Here is an 18,633-nt window from a genome sequence, read left to right on the forward strand (position 1 = left end):
CACGTGTCTGTGTAGTCTTGCGTGCTGTGTTTGGAAAAACGTAGCTTGGCTGGTGCACTGTCATGAAAACATGAATCTGGAACATGAGCTACTTGCATTCTTGTTTGACTTTGTTTAACAGTGTGCGGTTAATGGAGGAGGGCCTTCAATGACGTGTGTTTAGGTAGAGTCTGCCCTTGCTTGTTTGGCTTCCATAGTTGATGGATACACTGTACTTTCAGTCCCGGCTTTGATTCCTCATCTCTGGTCGTTTGGTGTTGACATCGGTGTGTATCATGGAGACCTTTATGGTGCCATCTCGCATTGGTTTCATATTACAAAAAGAACAATTAACGAGGAAGGAAACTAACAATTTGATTTATAGAGGCCTGTGCTTCCAGCAGATGCAGCCTGTTTATAAATAGCACTCACTTTTAAGTGCCGAAGGTGGTTTGAGCATTATTGGGATTCAGTGGAGTAGCTTTCCTTTTCCTTATTAGCTGTTCTTCCATGTGGAACTCATTGGCTTACATTACAGCTTTCAATCTTGATTGAAAAGAAAGCAATTGCCCAGGTAACCTGAGCAGAATTAAGCTTTTGTAGCACTTTACTGCATTTTGATACTGCAAGTTCTTAAAAGCTGAATTTGTTTTGGGGTGACGGTGGTTAGTGTACCAAGCAGAGCTGTCTGTCCCCCTTCCTACACGCTGCATGTCCAGCCAAGGATAGAGAGATCTTGGCTTAATGTCTTGCCTAGAGCCTGGGGCCCTCTGCCAATGTAGACTCTGAATTGCTGAGATATCCCAGATGAGTGCTTCCCACACTTTCTCCTCATGTGATCCTGTTTTAATGCCTCCAGTTGAGAGAGATTTTGATGAGGGGACTCTATTTGGCTCCTTAAATGTGGGTATTGGGGTTCAGGGTTTGTTTTTAGACTTGTGTAGTATCGCTGAGCGAGTATTCATCAGGCCTGGCCTACTGGAGGCATGGGTTCAAATCCCACTGTGGCGGCTGGCAGAATTTAAATTTAAGTTGGGTTTTGAGAGTTCACCTTGGTGATGGTGACAACAATGATTACTGTCAATTGTGGTTGGATCCCTGTCAGTATTGCCAGTTCACTTAAGAGTGGGGATATCAGCTCAGCTGAGTTAGCTGGATTGCTGGTTGCAATGCAGAGGGACAGCAATAGCAGCAGCCCCCCCCTCCACTCTCACGCAGGCTGAGATTACTGTGAAGGACTCTCCTCCTCAACCTTTCCCTTAGCCTTTTGCATGATCCTCAGTTTAAACCACTACTGGTCTTCTCTTTCTAATGAGAAAGCACTTCTATAGTCTATTAAGACTATAGTGACGTCACACTTTAGAGAAGGAAATCTACTGTCCTTCCCTGACCTGGCCTGACTCCTAGTTGACCCCTAACTTTCCTCTGAAATGGTTGAGCAAGACATTCTGTTCAAGGGGCAATTAGGAATGGGCAGCAAATGCTGACCTACCTTTCTTTAAAATAAAACCCTTCCTTGGGTTAGTTTTTGTTCCTCAAAGCTCAGTCCTTTAGGCCAGTCGCACATTAGAAAAAATTGGGATATTAACGGGGCCTTCCAACTGTTAATGCACAATCTGAACTCCTGACTCTCGTAGTGAGACTTGAACACCCACTGCCTTCCCACTGAATGCAGTGTCACCCAATTGGAGCCAAAGTTCCACCTTAAAACTGCAGTTGCTGTGTAAGGAGAATGATAAACTGGTATGTCTGCAGTTTGCATTAGCTGCACAGAAATGTGCAACAAACAACAGTTGTTTTTCTGTGATCCGTGCTCTCATTAGCATACAGTTTTTAGAAAAATTCCATTGTAGTGTTTCAGGGATTTTTTTGATATGCTACCTTTTAATCTTTCTTCCATTGGTTCAGTTCACTGTTTCCCATGAGGTTGTGCCAGAGACTGATTGGACAGTGTTGTTGCTGAGACTGGATTGCCACTGATCTGCCGCCTTCCTTTCCTGCCCTTTAGTTTTCTAGGTCTACTGCAATTTTTGTTCAAACACCATTGCTGTCTGTGATGATTCCAGTGAATCATCTGTGTCCATTTAAAATGGCCTGGCTTTGTCTGGGTGCCCTGCTCACTTTAGCAGCAAGGGCAATAAACGTATCACTTCACTGGACTGCTAAATTCACTCACTTTGTCCTCTCAGCCCATGTGTGGGAAAACTGCTTCCGTTGTATGCCTATGCAAATCACCTTTCATTAACTTGCAGATCATGGGGAGCATTGTTTGTATTTTTGTGACAGTCTGCCTGATGCCAAACAGACTTTGAATATCACATTCTGTTTTCTATACCTTTAAACTATTATCCTGGCTGTCTCACTGCCCTTGTTGTCGGCAGGGAACCTTTGAAGATTAATGGTGATTGCCATCAGCTCTGTAAATACTGTATTACTGTAAATAACTGCCTGAGGTTTCCAAATCTTTGAGTGGGCCCATGCACGTACAGTTTCGAAGAATGAGGTGACCTTATTGAAACGGACAACGTTCTTGGGGGATTTGACAGGTTATATACGGCGAGGTGATTTCCACACGTGCATCTAGGAGCAGAGGCATCATCTTGAGGGCTCATCCATTTAAGATGGATGAAGAACTCCTTTCAGAAGGTAATGAATCTATGGAATTCTTTACTGCAGAGGGCTGTCGAAGCTGGGTCATAAAGCAGATTTAAGGCTGTGACAGATTTTTAATCGTAAGGGAATCGAAGGTTATGGGGGAAAGGTGGGGAAGTGGAATTAATTATCAGACTAGTCTGATGGAGCAGACTCTGACTGAATGGGCTACTTCTGTATTTTATGGTGCTCTGGCCACTGGCTTAAAAAATTGGGTTTTTTTTCATGAATCACAGACTGGAGGCACCTGCGTGTCCTTGTGCACTTTGTATCTTAAGAGCTTCTCTCCACCTACATCTTGGACATTGTTCCCTTGCCGATATCTGAAGGTGCACATGAGTTCATTGTAAGTGAACTTTAAATGAATAAAAATTGACCTTCAGCGAGAGCCATGAGAAGACCCACGACTGTTCCTTGTTGATATTTCCAGCACAGGCTTTGAGACAGGGCCTGGGTGCTGCTTGTTTGCAGAACTGAATGTTGTGAAACCTCTGGTGGATGCTAAATGTTGCAGCTCCTGTGGTTATTGGGAAAGAGAATGAAAGACATTAGGGGTCTTGGGTTTTTCAAGCATTCTGAAAATGTGTTGCTGGTTAAAGCACAGCAGGTTAGGCAGCATCCAAGGAACAGGAAATTCGACGTTTCGGGCACAAGCCCTTCATCAGGAATGAGGAGAGTGTGCCAAGCAGGCTATTCCCCAAATTGGAAGGCAAGATGAGTGGCACTTAACTTGGGTGATGCAATGAGCCTGTTGTTGTGAACTAAATGGCCCATTTCCAATCCAGTTCACTTTTTATACAGGGATTCTCTTTGTGGAGGGGATGAGCCTTGCCTGCCCTCATTCCTTTGTCTGATCTACGTTTTGGTTTTCCTCATATGTGTCACTTTCCGGAATCGTGCGGGTTCGACCCCAAGTCTTTGCCGCAAAGATCTTTAGCTGAATGCAAGTTTTTGGGAGGCAGGCAGGAGAGTGGCCTGATTGTTGAGGCTTCTGATACTCAGCTGAGAGTGCACAAAGGAGTTGAATAGGCGGCCGACTCTGTGAAGCTGCACTGTTGAGATATAATGAAGTACTGAGTGCTTTTGTGTGTGTGTGTGTGTTTTCATAATGGAGAAATGCAACATTGGCATGAATCAGAGAGTAGAATTTAGTTTTGTGATGCCTTTGTAACCATAGCAACGTGTTCGACTGCACGTGCTTCAATCAGTTTTGGGAACAGAAGCAAATTTCATAATTTGTTGGGTAATTCTAAGCTTTTGTTTCTGTGCACTGCATGCTAAAATGTGAAGTCGAACTTGCAGTAGGTTGCTTGGCCCTTCAAACATGCTGCACCTTCCAGTAAGACTGGCTGATCAGTCATGTTCCAAGTTTCACATTCACATTTGTCCTGGTAATCATCTTTCCCTTGCCTATGAAGAACCAGAATCTACTTGATTCCTCCTCATCTTAGTTCTAAATGCTCACACCTTACCCTGAGACTGTCTCCTGGCCTGAGAATCCCAGCCCAGCCAAGGGAAACCTCTTCCTTCATCCAACCTGAGGAGTGCTGTAGGAGTTACGTAGCAGTGAGATCACCTTAATCGTCGTAGCTCTGGGGAGTGGTCTCCTCCACTCCTTGTAGGAGAATCCTACCAATCCGAAGATCAGTCAGGACTGCAGTTTCCCCTGTTGGCAGGCTAACTCCCCTGGTCAGTGCAACCTCATGGTTTATTTTGGGTTGTGGAGTTTGTCAGTTTGGTTTATTTTCTCCTTTCATCTATGCACCCACTGAGCTTGAGTGAGGTTTTCTACCTGATCTGAGGTTTTCTGCCCCTGCAGTGCTGAGGTAGCCCCTTGAACCTTTGTCATTTCCAGGCCGGGGGGATAAAAGCAAGGTTAGACTCATTGCAATTGTACAAAAGACGAGACCAGTTTTAAGACTGACTAAACCTGCCTTGCACCCTCAGCAGCCACTGTGTTGTGATTAAATGCTTCAGTGCACAGGCCAAACTCTCTCGATCTGCCTGCAGTGGCTGAGTTGTTTTAAGATAGGCATCATGCTTGTAACTCTGCTCTGAGAACATAAGAAATGGGAGCAGGAGTGGGCCATCTGAGCTGTTGAGTCTGCTTGCCATTCAATAAGGTTGTGATTGGTCTTTTTGTGAACTCAGCTCCACTAACCCAGCCACTTGTCGCAACCCTTTATTTCTTTATTGTTGAAAAATCTACGTACCTTTGCCTTAAAAGCATTCAACAAGGTAGCCTCAACTGCTTCACTGGGCAGGGAACTTTACAGATTCGCAACCCCTTGGTGCAGAGATCCCTCCTCAAATCAGTCCTAAATCTGCTGTCCCTTACCAGCTCTGTCACCCAATGTGTCTGCTATGACCAAAAAAACCTGGACCATAGTTATTGCAGATTCAATGGGGAGGTGGCTGCACATCGCCCAGTGCAGTTCAGGCACGCTCCACATGTAGACAGTGTGGGGAACGCTTTGTGATGTGTAAATTTGGTATTGCCTGGTTACCCTTCCATCCGTCACCGTCTACAGAGGAACCTCAATTGTCCGAACAACACGGGCGGGGAGTATTTTATTCAGATAGTTGAATATTCGGATAATCGAATGCTGAATAACAGTTTAGCCAAGTATCGGGACGTTGCGGTGTTGTCCAGATAACCAAATGCTGGTTAATGGAGGTTCCTCTGTATCTGGGAGTGTTGTAACTTTGTGCTGGGCTCATAATAGTGAATGCGAAACTTCAGACTGCCCATCACAGCAAGAGCTGCCTCATTTCAGTGATTTGATTTTTGATAGGACATCAGGTATTGGAAGCAGTTTAGAGAAGATCAATGGGATTGACTCCTGGTGTGAAGAAAGGATAGGATTATGTCTTAGAATGAGAAGTTATCTTACTCTCATAAAAAAAACCTGAGGAGACCTGATGGTGCGACTATCCTATGTAGTCCCCTCAGTTCAAACTGAGACCATAAGATTGCAGAGTAGAATTAGGCCATTCAGCCCATCGATCATGGCACTATTTCTTAATCCCTTTCTCCTGCCTTTTCCTATAAGCTTTGATCCCCTTATTAATCACAAACTTATCTCTGTTTTAAGTACATTCAGTGACTTGTGGTTCTTCAACTTGTAGAATCCCTCATCTCAGTTCTAAAATGTCATCCCTTCACTCTGAGGCTATGCCCTCCAGCTCCTAGTTTCTCCCGCTAGTGGAAACATTTTTTCCACATCTACTTTATTCACGTACCTTGGTATTCTGTAGGTTTCAATGAGATCTCCTCCATCACCTCCCCCACCCTCCAAACTCAATATCCTTCTCAACTCATTGAATACAAATCCAGAGCCCTCAACACTCCTCACATGAGCTGCCCTTCATTGTCAGGGTCAATCTTGTAAACCTCCCGTGGAACCCTTCCCAGGCCAACAATCCTCCCTCAGATACAAGGACCAAAACCGTTCACAGTGTTCCAAGTGCGGTCTGACCCGAGCCTTCTACAGCCAGTTCTGTTATAACGCCTGCTTCCACAATGTGAATTGGCTTTAATGTGACTGAAGAATTTAGAGTGTTATTTGTAGAACGTGAATGTTCCTGACTTGTGTTGGCTTTAACCTGATTCCAGACCCGTTAATTTAAATGATACTGCAATTATGAGGTTTGCTTATAAGATGAGATCACACGAGAACAGAACTATTGCGTTATATCAGAACCGACTGTTCAGTCTCGGCAATACATCCGTGCTCTTTCATTCTAGCCCTGTTGAAATGAATGCTAACATCATATTTTCCTTCCTAACTGCCAACTGAAGTTGCATGTTGAGAATCTTGAGTGAGAATTCTCAAGTTTTCAGTTTTCCAAACCTGTTCCCCTTTTTGAAAATAATATACTTTTCTAGTTTTTCCTACCAAAGTGCATAGCCTCATGCTTTTCTATGTTGTATTCCACCTGCCACTTTTTGATCACTTTCCCCACCTGTCCTTCCAAACATCTTTGTCTCCTACATACTTACCAACAATACCCTCAGTTCCTTCATTCAGACTGTTAATGTAAGTCCCAACATAGGTCCCTGCAGAAGTTCAGTAGTCAGCGGCTGGCAGCCTTCAAACAAACACCTTTATTCACGCTTTCTGCCTTCTGCCAGTTAGCCAATCCTGTCTCCATTACCTCTAACACTATGGGCTCTTAACGTATTTAGCAACCTTCTGTGGAACACCTTGTCAAAGGCCTCCTGGAATTCCAAATAGATTACATCTACTGGCTCTCCTTGTCTAACTTTCTCTTTACTTCAAAGAATTATAACTGATTTGGTATTAAGTCCCTTCGATGAAGCTATGCTGACCCAGCACAATTTTACCAGTGCTTCCGAGTACGCAACAACCCCATCCTAACTAATGGACTGAAATCTTAGCCACGACCAAGGTCAGGCTAACCGGCCTATGATTTCCTGTCATCTGCTTTCCCACCTTCTTAAACAGGGTTGTTACATTAACTGCTTTCTTGTCCTCTGGGAGCCTCCCCTCAGTGATTCCTGAAAAGTCACCACCAATGTCTCTACATTTTGTTTTTAGCTATTTGCTTCACGGTGGCACAGTGGTTAGCACTGCTGCCTCACAGCGCCAGAGACCTGGGTTCAATTCCCACCTCGGGCAACTGACTGTGTGGAGTTTGCACGTTCTCCCCGTGTCTGCGTGGGTTTCCTCCGGGTGCTCCGGTTTCCTCCCACAGTCCTAAAGATGTGCAGGTTAGGTGAATTGGCTGTGCTAAATTGCCCGTAGTGTTAGGTAAGGGGTAAATGTAGGGGAATGGGTCTGGGTCTGGGTCTGGTTGCTTTTCAGAGGGTCTGTGTGGACTTGTTGGGCAGAAGGGCCTGTTTCCACACTGTAAGTACTCTAATCTAATCAAACCCTGGGGTGGTATAGTCCATCCAGTCTGGGCGCTTTATCCACCTTCAGACCTTTCAGCTTCTCCAGCACTTTCTCCTTCGTGATGGTGACTCTGTTCACCTCTGACGCTCTTGAGGATCCCATATGCCACTGATGTCTTCTGTCATGAAGATTGATGGAAGGTGCCTCTTCAGTTCCTCCATATCCGTCTTCATGGTGGAAAGAACAAGTCGTGCGCCAGAACTTTGAGAGTCAGAAAGCCCAAGCAGGGACATTTTTCTGAGGATTGAATAACTGGCCAGCCTTGAGACCCTCCTTAGGGGAGGAAACCTGCCACCCTTGCTGATTTGGACTTTCCAGAGACCTCTCCACAATTGGGTTGTTCACCATTAAATTTGGATAGGCAGCAAACACTGCTAGAAGCATTCTGAAAACAAAAAGAATGATTTTAGGTTGCAATCACAGCGCAGGAAGCAGAATCAGAAGTGGATGTGTTCTTCACTTTAACTTCTCCAAATAGTTTCAAAGGCTTTCCTGCTGGTTGTGATCATCTTGTCTTTTAGAAGTAAGAAATACTGCGTGAGTTTTATTTTCGGGTTTTAGAAAAGAACCTGAAAATCCGCTCCTCATTCAACCTTTTCTCCTTATGTTTGCAGAACTAGAGTACAGAAACGAATGGGAAAATGAAAGTCGACAGAACAAAGCTGAAGAAAACGCCAACTGAAGCGGTGAGTTTAATGCTGTTTTAAACGCATGCTGCTGGCTTTGCCTCCTTCACTCTCTGATGGAAGTAAAAAAGGGGCTTCAAAAAGGGAATTCAAAATTGCTTAGGTTGGGGTATCTGACTGTGTTTAGCACAAGCGCCAGGCAGTGACTGTCTCCAAAGAGATGAAGCAGTTGAGGCTACCTCATTGAATGCTTTTAAGGTAAATTTAAGAGTTTTTGAGCAGTAAAGGAATTAAGGGTTGTGGTGAGCCATCAGATCAGTGGAGTTGAGTCCATGGAATGATCAGCCATGCTGTTGTTGAATGGCAGAGCAGGCTCAAGTAGCCAGATGGCTGACTCCTCTTATCTCTTGTGTTCTTACGGCAGAGAATCTTATGGTCACTGTTTGGATTACCGTTGCTGAATCCCCACACAGTCACCATCCTGGCGATTCTCATTGACAAGCAACTGCACTGGATCATATAGGGCTTCAGCTACGTAGATCATTCGGATACCTTCTGGGGAAGATGGGACCAGTACATGAAGGACAGGTTGCACTTTAACTGAGGGGGTGGGCGGTTTGCTGGAGCACTTTGGGAGGATTTAAACTAGTTTGGCAGGGCGATGGGAACCAGAGCTATAGATCAGAGGAGAGGGCAGTTGTAGAACGGGCAGAAATAGAATACAGAGAGTCTGTCAGGAAGGGTACACAGTTGATAGGGCAAAGGGATGGGTTAAAGTGTGTCTGTTTGAATGCAAAGAGTGTCAGGAATAAGAGTGATGAACTTAGAGCATGGATCAGTACTTGGAACTACAATGCTGTGGCCATAACACAGACATGGATATCACAGGGGCAGGAATGGTTGGATGCTCCAGGGGTTAGTTCTTTTAAAAAGAGCAGAGTAGGGGGGAGATAGCATCGTTAGAGAGTACGGCTGTAGAAAAGGTTGTTGAGGAAGGTTTGTTTACTGAGTGTGTGGGTGGCAGACAGTAACAAGAAAGGAGCAGTCACTTGATTGGGTGTTTTCTATAGACTTCATTCTCTCTTCTCCCCCCCCCCCCCACACATAGCAGCAGAGAGCTGGAAGAGCAGATTGGACAGCAGATCTTTGAAAGGTACAGATGTAACAGAGTTGTTGTTGTGGGTGACTTTTTAACTTCCCAGTATTGATAGGAACCTCCTTAGTGCAGATGGTCTGGATGGAGGCGGTTTTGTCAGGTGTGTCCAGGAGGGATTCCTGACTCTATCTGTAGATAGTAAAAAGTGAGGTCTGCAGATGCTGGAGATCAGAGCTGAAAATGTGTTGCTGGTTAAAGCACAGCAGGTCAGGCAGCATCCAAGGAACAGGAAATTCGACGTTTCGGGCCGGCTCTGAATTTCCTGTTCCTTGGATGCTGCCTGACCTGCTGTGCTTTAACCAGCAACACATTTTCAGCTCTATCTGTAGATAGGCCGACTAGGCAGAAGGCCATATTGGATTTGGTGATTGTAACAAACCTGGCCCGGTGTCAGTTCTCTCTTGGGAGAGCCTTTCGGTGACGGTGATCGCAACTGCCTCACCTTTTCCACAGCGATGGAGAGGGTTAGGAACAGATAATGTGGGAAGGTATTTAATTAGGGGAGTGGAAACTATACTGCTGTTAAACAGGAGCTGTGGAGAATAAATAGGGAATAATTGTCCTGCGGGAAAGGTGCAACAGAAATGTGGAGGCTGTATAAGGAGCACTTGTTGCGAGTGTTGAATAACTTTGTCCCACTGAGACAGGCAAGGAATGGTAAAGTGAAGGAGCCTTGGATGTCAAGAACCAAGGAGCTTCTTGTTGAAAGGAAGAAGGTTGAGGAAGCAAGGATCTGGCACAGCTTTAGAGGAATACAGGGTAGCTAGGAAAGAACTCAAAAATGGACTGAGGGGGCATGAGAAAGCCTTGGCAGAAAGGGTTGGGGAAAACCCAAAGGTGTTCTACACTTAGGTGAGGAATAAGACAATGATCAGAGATAGTGGAGGGAACTTGTGTCTGGGGCCTGAAGAGGTAGGGGAGGCCCTAAATGAGTTTTTTCCTTCTGTATTCACGAGAGAGGGACCTTGTTGATAAGTGAGAACACTGTGGACCAGGTTAATAGGCTCGAACAGATTGAAGTGGGTGTGCTGGAAATTTTGAGAAACATCAAGACAGCTAAGTCCCCAGGGCTGGACCAGACGTATCCAAGGTTACTACAGGAAGTGAGGAGTGAGATTGCTGCGCCTCTGGTGATGATCTTTGCATCCTCATTTTCCATGGGAGTTGTACTGGCTGATTGGAGGGAGATGAATGTTGTTCCTCTGGTCAAGAAAGGGAATAGGGAAACCCCTGGGAATTACAGACCAGTCAGTCTGACGTCTGTGTAAGCCAGGTACTGGAAAGGATTCTGCGAGATAGGATTTATGACTATTTGGAAAAACATAGTTTGATTAACGATAGTCAGCATGGCTTTGTGAGGGGCAGGTCATGCCTCACAAGCCTTGTTGAGTTCTTTGACGATGTGACAAGACATGAAGGTCGAGCAGTGGATGTGGTAGGCTCGTTCAGAAAGTTAGGTATGGGATGCAGGGAAATCTGGCTGTCTGGATATAAAGTTGGCTGGCTGGAAGAAGACACCGAGTGGTAGTGGATGGAAAGTATTCTGCCTGGTGGTTGGTGACCAGGGGTGTCCTCCAGGGATCTGTTCTTGGGCCTCTTCTCTTCGTAGTTTTTATAAATGACTTGGATGAGGAAGTGGAAGTGAGTTGGTGCATCTCCAATGACACAAAGGTCAATGGCGTTGTAGATATTCGGGTAAAAAATGAGGTCTGCAGATGCTGGAGATCACAGCTGAAAATGCGTTGCTGGTTAAAGCACAGCAAGACTAGTCCCTCCTCCCTACCTTTTATCTTAGCCTGCTTGGCACACTCTCCTCATTCCTGATGAAGGGCTTATGCCCGAAACGTCGAATTTCCTATTCCTTGGATGCTGCCTAACCTGCTGTGCTTTAACCAGCAACACATTTTCGGCGTTGTAGATATTGTCAAGGGCTGTTGCAGACTACAACATGACATTGACAGGATGCAGAGCTGGGCTGAGAAGTGGCAGATGGAACTCAACCTGGGTAAACGCGAAGTGATTCAGTTTGGAAGGTTGAATTTGAATGCTGAATGCAGGGTTAAAGGCAGGATTCTTGCAGTGTGAGGAACAGTGGGATCTTGGGGTCCATGTACATCCCACAAAGTTCCCAGTCAAGTTGATAGGCTTGTTAAGAAGGCATATGGTGTTTTAGCTTTCATTAACAGGGATGGAATTTAAGAGGTTTTGCTGCAGCTCTATCAAACCCTGGTTGGACCACACTTGGAATATTGTGTCCAGGCCTGATCGCCACATTATAGGAAGTATATTAGATGCTTTAGAGAGGGTGCAGATGAGCTTTATCAGGATGTGGCCTAGATTGGAGGGCTTGTCTTACGAAGCGAGGTTGAATGACCTTGTGCTTTTCACGCTGGAGAGAAGAAGGAGGAGAGCTGACTTGATAGAGGTGCACAAGGTAATGAGGGGCATAGATAGAATAGATAGTCAGAGACTTTTCCCCAGGGCAGAAATGGCTATCACTATGGGTCATAGATTTAAGGTGATTCGAGGAAGGTATAGGTAGGTTCTTTATACAGAGAGTAGAATGCACAGCCGGTGGTGGTGGTAGGGTTTGGGACATTTAAGCGATTGCTGGATAAGTATGTGGTGGCAGTAAATTGAGAAGTGTGTAGGTTAATTTGATCTTGGATTAAGATAAATGCTCAGCACAACATTGTGGGCCGAAAGGCCTGTACTGTGCTGTACTGTTGTGTGTTCTATAAATACACTGGTTACAAGAGCAGGTCACAGGTTGGGATATCTGCAACTGGTAACTTGCCTCCTGTCTCCATGAAGCCTACCTGCTGTTGAATGAGTGAGCAGTGTGATGGAACACTCTCCTACCTTAGAAGGAGGCCATCCAGCCCCTTGAGCTCATAAGTCATTCTGATCTCTGCTGAGCCAGTACCTTTGCCCACCTGTGCTCTACATCGCTTGATAAATAGCACATTTGTCAGCAACTCTGTCACATGCCCAAGGCTCCCTTGGCTACTCCGGTACTAGGAACGTGGATGTCTCTACTCCACAGGGCTGTGAATGCTCTGCCATTGATTAACAGACCTTAGGGGATTGAGGGCTAACATTTTAATGAATGATGGAGCTGGCTGAAAGGCCATTCTCCTCCCATTTCTTAGGTTATGTCCCATTGCAATATCGCCTTTATCTCACATGGGTATCCTGTCTTGGGTATGTGTTGCTGTCCCCTTGCAGTCATTGGTTCAATATCCTGGCATTCCTATCTCTTTCTACCTTTTACAGTCTACGTGATGATACAGCAGCGCACAGAGTAGGAGTAAGGCTATTCAGCTCTTCAAGCCCATTCCTCCATTCAGTATGATCGTGGCTGATCCGTTTGTGTGGTCTGAACACTGCTTTCCCATCAGTGTCCCTGTCCCTCGGATCAATAATCTGTCCAACTCACCTTTGGAATATATCCAAAATCTCAGCCTCTGTTGCTTTCTGGGCAAAGGAATTCCACGGACCAACAAATCTCTGAGAAAATCGGTTCTCCCCCTCATGTTCTTTAATGGGAAGCCTTTAACTTTTAAACTGTCCCTTCTAGTTCTGGGTAGCCAAAAATGGGAAGCATCCTTTCACTGCTTACCCTGTCAGGATCTTTTATGTTTCACTCAGGTTCCCTCTCATTCTTCTAAAATTTGGCTGCAATCTTTTTCCTTACAAGATTAAAACCCTTCGTGCTAGGTATAGGCTGAGTGTGCTTTAAACTGCTACTTAGCACCATAGGACTAGGAATAAATTTGGTACTGTCAATGTTACCAATATAGGAGGAAGTGACGACTGCAGATGCTGGAGATCAGAGTCAAAACGTGTGGCTATGGAAAAGCGCAGGAGGTCAGGCAGCATCCGAGGAGCAAGAGAGTTGATGTTTCCAGCATAAGCCCTTCGTGCTCGAAAGGTTGGCTCTCCTCTTCTGATGCTGCCTGACAGGCACCACACCTTTTGACAATGTCATCCATATCCCACATGTAAGAAAGAGACTTTGACACACTCAAGTACTTTAGTCCATAAGCGACAGCAACTTGCCTGTGTTCCTGCAGTGTGTATGGGCAAAGTGCTTGATCCATGCCACTGCAGCCTATGTGGGACATCTTTGCTTTCAGTGTTAAGGGAGATGCCTGCCATGAGGTGGCTGTGGTGCAGGGCAGCAGGAAATCCCCCACCTCTTGCCCCTGAATCTCTTGCCTGGAATCCACCCTGATGTACTAGATGGCTCATTACTTGATCATCAGAATTCATAGAATTATAGAATCCCTGCGGTGTGGAAGCAGACCATTCGGCCCATTGAGTCCACACTAATCCTCTGAAGAACATCCCATCCAGACCCAGACCCACCCCATCCCCATAACCCTGTATTTCCCATGGCCAATCCACCTAACCTGCGCATCTTTGAACTGTGGAGAAAACAAGGGAACTTGGAGGAAACCCACATGGGGAGAATGTCCAAACTTCACGCAGACAGTTACCAGAGACTAGAATCGAATGTGGGTCCGTGGCGCAGTGAGGCAGCATTGAGTCAACGTGTACTGTTGAAGGAATTCCACCCTTGGAGTGTGATGGAGCCTGTGAAATTGTGCTTTTTGATTTTGTTTTAAGAGTGAAGGGCCCATGTAACTGGATGCATTGACCTGAGACAGAGTGTGAGCTTATGTTTCTTCCTCACCCTCTTTCTCCATTCACCACCCACCCCCAGCTGTTGTCATTATTTCTCTTGATTTCAGATGACCAGCCTGCTCTCTATCTGGTTTGTATAAAATGGGCTGTGACCAGTGTTCCCTCTAAGCTGTGCACGTGCAAAGCCCCTCTGAGGGTCTGCACACGCTGATCGGTGTACTCATGGTGTTCATTGCATCGACCTCTGGCCCTGGGGGTCTCTGACATGCATGGAACAGGGTGGTCTGCATAGAAGAAGAAATTAGCAGGAACACTGGCAATGATCCACTATTTTCACAAACGTGTCCTTTGCAAATAGGAGCTGTCTCCAGCCCTTAAAACCTCCTTGATTGTGGTTGATCATCTACCTCTATACCATTTTTCCACTCTATCCCCATACTCTGTGAAGCCATTATCTCGAAATCCAGAGGTCTGTGTCTTGAACGTAGTAACTGAGCTTCTACATCCCTCTGATCCCAAACGATTCACCCACCTTTGGTTGTATCCCTTGATTGCCTGAGACACCAAATTCTGTTTATTCCAGTCTTAACTCCTCAATAATGGTGCATCCACAGCCCTCTGAAGAGGATGAGGGGGAGAATTGCAAAGATTAACCACTCTGAGTGAAGGAAGTCCTCCAACCTCCTCCTCCCATCGTTCTGTCCAGGGCAAACATTAATCATCCACTCTAGTGGACTCTGTGTGAATCTTGAAAGCTTAAATGAGATAATGTCTTCCTGTTGTAAATGCTAGAGAAAGCTGGCCTGACATTTGGTAGTTTATATTCATTTTTGAGGAGGGTGGAAAGATGAAAGTGTTCCGCTGGAGTGTTGGAGAGGGGGCTGCCTTGGTGACCCTAGGTGCACTCCGTTTGCTCCCAGGGAATGACTTGATTTGCAGGATGGGGTTGTCAGCTCTTGGGGACAACTTGATATTTCCAGCTGGCAACTTGGAAACCGCTGAAGGTAGCGCGTTTCGAATGCTCGAGGGTGCAGTTGTTCTCCACACTGAGAAGGACCAATTTAATAGAGGGGTTGAATTTTAGGCTGGGCTTTGGTCGTGAAATAATTATTTCCATTGGTGAGAGGCTCAGTAACCCAAGGATTTATTTGGCCATAGGCCTATTGGAGATACCATTTTGTCCCACAATAAGAGATGATTTGCTCTGCACTGTCTGGTACAAGAAAGAGCCCAAGAAATGGGAACAAAGCTATTCCATTCAGATTGTCAAGCTTGTTGTATATGGCATAGGACTTAGAGCAGACATAACCCCTTCAAGCCTGTTCAATTTAGTATGATCGTGACTGATCAACCCTATTAATGTTGCATCTACTCCCCAAATCTCTCGACTCATGGAGAGACCAAAGAGCTATCTTCCCAGCTTTGCTGTCTGTTAACTCCTTCAGTGGCTCTGATTGTAGCTGTGCATCAGACTGAGCATAGCTGCCGGGCACTGTTTTGAGTTTGTGGCAGGTGGGGTGCAGTGAAATGAATGGGACCCTCAGGTTTGGGATGAAGATGCTCCAGTTGAGCTAGGGCTGGCACTTTTTATTTTAAGGGTGTGTTCATCAGTGGCAGCAGCTATGCTCAAGGCCAGAGTACCACACTGGAAGGGAAAATGATAAGTCCAGTTTACATGGAGAGCTGCAGGCCCAAGTCCTTGATGTTTTATTGCAGCTCCTTTGTTGGCCAGTCAGTTGGGAGAGGCTACGGAAGGCAGAAACTTGAAGGGGATGGAGAGGTTTTCACTGACAATGCTGAGAGTTGTAAGATTGGTTTTGATAGGTGCAAGCAGCACTGGCGTAGCAGCTTAATGTTCTCCCGAACCGGTGGAGGCCTTGCTGCTAGATTAAGGCTGGTTTCCTTTTAACTTGAGAGGACTGCCTTTGAAAAGTAAAATGTTGGCCAGAATCTCAAGCTGAGGTCACTTTTTTTCCTTCCGTTCCTCTCCAGCCTGCTGACTGCCGAGCTCTGATTGAGAAGCTGAAGGCCTGTAGTGATGAGCAGCTCCTGACGGAACTTCAGCAAATTAAGACATGGAATATCGGAAAGGTAGGAGTTCAGTGTGTGTGTGTGTGTGTGTGCGCGCGTGCGCAGCGATAAGAAACTGGCGTGCTAACCTGTGGCACCACAGGCTGTATAGCAATATCGTAGCTAACCTGACCAAATACCGTCTCCTTGAGCGTGCTTGGTTAGCTCTGGAGAGGGATTCTCTTTGTCGCATGGCCACCTCACTAGCGGATTCATTTAAACCTGAGCACCCAGATCCGCGGTCTAGAGCTTGAGATTTAAAAATCCAGGGCCTTGTATATCGTTCTCAAGACTTCACCATGTGACCTGTTTCTGAAAATTTCTTTTGCTGATCGCTGCCAAAGGTTTTTGTCATTGGGCCAAACACGAGCATGCCAAGTTTCAAGGGTGTTGCTTTTGTACGCAACTTCCTACAGCCTGAAGAACATGTGTTCTTTTCCTTGTGCCTATTTTGAATTGCACAACAGCTTTGAGAACCCATTGCTTTTCCCCCTTGCCCTTTGCCACAGTAATGCCAACCAATAAGTGTCCCCTTGCTCCAGCAGTGATGCTCTGGAATTTGGCGTTCTTGTGTTGCTGCTGAGAAGTGTAAGACGAGAAGCTTTGTTAACAGGTCTTCCTTTTCAGTGGCCATCTGTATGTTGTTTTTAAAAGTGGTCAAAGTGTACACTTCCACAGTGCCTTCTACATCCCCGGGTATCCTAAAGTGCTCACAACTAACTGAGCATAGTCACTCGGTAATGCAGCAACGGCTTGTATGCGGCTAGCTCCCATGATGCAAGGGGCGATGCGTGTGTAGAGTGAGCTGCCGGGGAGGTGGTGGAGGCTGGTACAGTTATAGTGTTTGGGAGGCTTCTGGATGGGTAATTAAGTGGGAAGGAGTTACAGGGATATGGGCCGAGTGCTGGCAAATGGGACCAAATTAATTTAGAATATCTGGCCAGCGTGGACAAGTTGGACTGAAGGGTCTGTTTCCACGCTGTATATCTCAATGACCCTCTGTAAGAACGATCTTCCAAGTTTTTACTTGGAAGATCACTGACTTCGCTTGGCTCTGTAGTCTATTTCTTAAGTTTCTCTAACTCTTGAACAAAAACAAAGTACTGCTAGAAATCTGTAGTAAAATCGAAGTGCTGGACAAACTCGGGTCTGTGAAGAGAGAAATAATTAATGTTTCAAGTCCAGTTGTGTTGTTTCCTTCCCTGGAGTGCCCTTCCCCACAGAACAGTGGGAGTCCACACATCGGTGGTGCTCCAAGGTAGCTCACTGTCACCTTTTAGGGGTAGTTATCGACGAGCAACAAATACTGTCCTTCAACGGACTCATGTTTGATTTTTGTTCTCGTTCCTTTGGCATCATTAAAACGTTGCCAGCACAGAGAGGCCCATCACGCATCCATCTATTTTAATCCCATTTCCCATCACTCATCCAGTAGCCTCGTAAGCCGTGGTGTTTACAAATGTTCCATCTTAATACTTAACTGTCTTGAGGGCCGACATCTTGCTACCTTTTTACAGAGAGTTCCAGATAACCATTGGGCGAAAAAACTTCTACCCTCACCCCTTTTAAACCTCTTGCTCCATATTTTAAAATAGTGCCCTCCCCCTGGGCTAATGACTCCTCTAGTTAAGTTGGTTTCCCAAGTCAGTTGACATGCAGTTATTAAATTGATTTTCGGATGGGTGAAAAGAATAAAGTACTGAAGCTTCATACTTGGTGTGCAGTTTTTCTCTCCATCTCTGTGGAACCATCTCTCTGCTCTTGCTGTTTTCATAGTCATGCAGCATGGAAACAGGCATTTGCATCCAACCGGTCCATGCTGACCATAATCCCAAACTAAACCAGTCCCATCTGCCTGTGTTTGGTCCGTATCCCTCCAAATCTTTCCTACTCATGTACCTATCCAAACGCCTTTTCAGTGTTGTAACTATATCCACGTCCACCACTTTCTCTGGCAGTTCATTCCACCCATGAACTACTCATAGAAAATTTGCCCCTCATTTCCTTTATAAATCTTTCTCCTCTTCCTTTAAAAATGTATTTGAAATCTCCACCCTGGCTGTTCACTTGATCTATACTCTTCATGGTTTTAAAAACCTCCATTAGGTCACCTCTCAACCTCCTACGCTCCAGCGAAAACAGCCCCAGCCCCTCCTGCTAACTCAAACCTTCCATCTTGGCAACATCCTGGTAAATCTTTTCTGAACCCTCTCCAGATTGATAATATCCTTCCTATAACTGGGTGGTTTTCCTTACACTTTGTCTCTCTGTCTCTCTGTCTGCCCTCAGTGCGAGCTGTACCACTGGGTGGACCTGCTGGATCGGTTCGATGGAATTTTGGCAGATGCTGGGCAGACTGTGGAAACCATGTCCTGGATGTTGGTGTGCGACAGGCCAGAAAACGAGCAGCTCAAAGCCCTCCTGCTGGCTGTCTTAAATTTCACTGCTTTGCTCATTGAGTACAGCTTCTCGCGGCACCTGTACAGCTCCATCGAGGTGAGTGCGTAAGCCAAATTGTCACCTAAATGGGGTCCGTAATCCAGAAAACGAACCCGATATACTGACCTCTTCACTGTCTCTG

At 45.7% G+C, this 18,633-nt stretch overlaps 1 protein-coding gene across 8 annotated transcripts in view; it reads left to right on the forward strand.

Annotated features, from left to right (window-relative positions):
• huwe1 (HECT, UBA and WWE domain containing E3 ubiquitin protein ligase 1) overlaps positions 1-18,633 on the forward strand; it is a 217,123-nt gene that overhangs the window by 33,755 nt on the left and 164,735 nt on the right. For all 8 annotated transcript variants that reach the window (XM_060822431.1, XM_060822430.1, XM_060822435.1 and 5 more), the window contains 3 exons: positions 8,165-8,236; positions 15,975-16,073; positions 18,342-18,548. In XM_060822431.1, the coding sequence (XP_060678414.1) occupies positions 8,192-8,236; positions 15,975-16,073; positions 18,342-18,548 (351 nt within the window). In that variant the 5' untranslated portion in view covers positions 8,165-8,191. The remainder of the gene's footprint in view (positions 1-8,164; positions 8,237-15,974; positions 16,074-18,341; positions 18,549-18,633) is intronic.

This window comes from Hemiscyllium ocellatum, unplaced genomic scaffold, assembly GCF_020745735.1.
Source record: "Hemiscyllium ocellatum isolate sHemOce1 unplaced genomic scaffold, sHemOce1.pat.X.cur. R, whole genome shotgun sequence".
NCBI lineage: Eukaryota > Metazoa > Chordata > Chondrichthyes > Orectolobiformes > Hemiscylliidae > Hemiscyllium > Hemiscyllium ocellatum.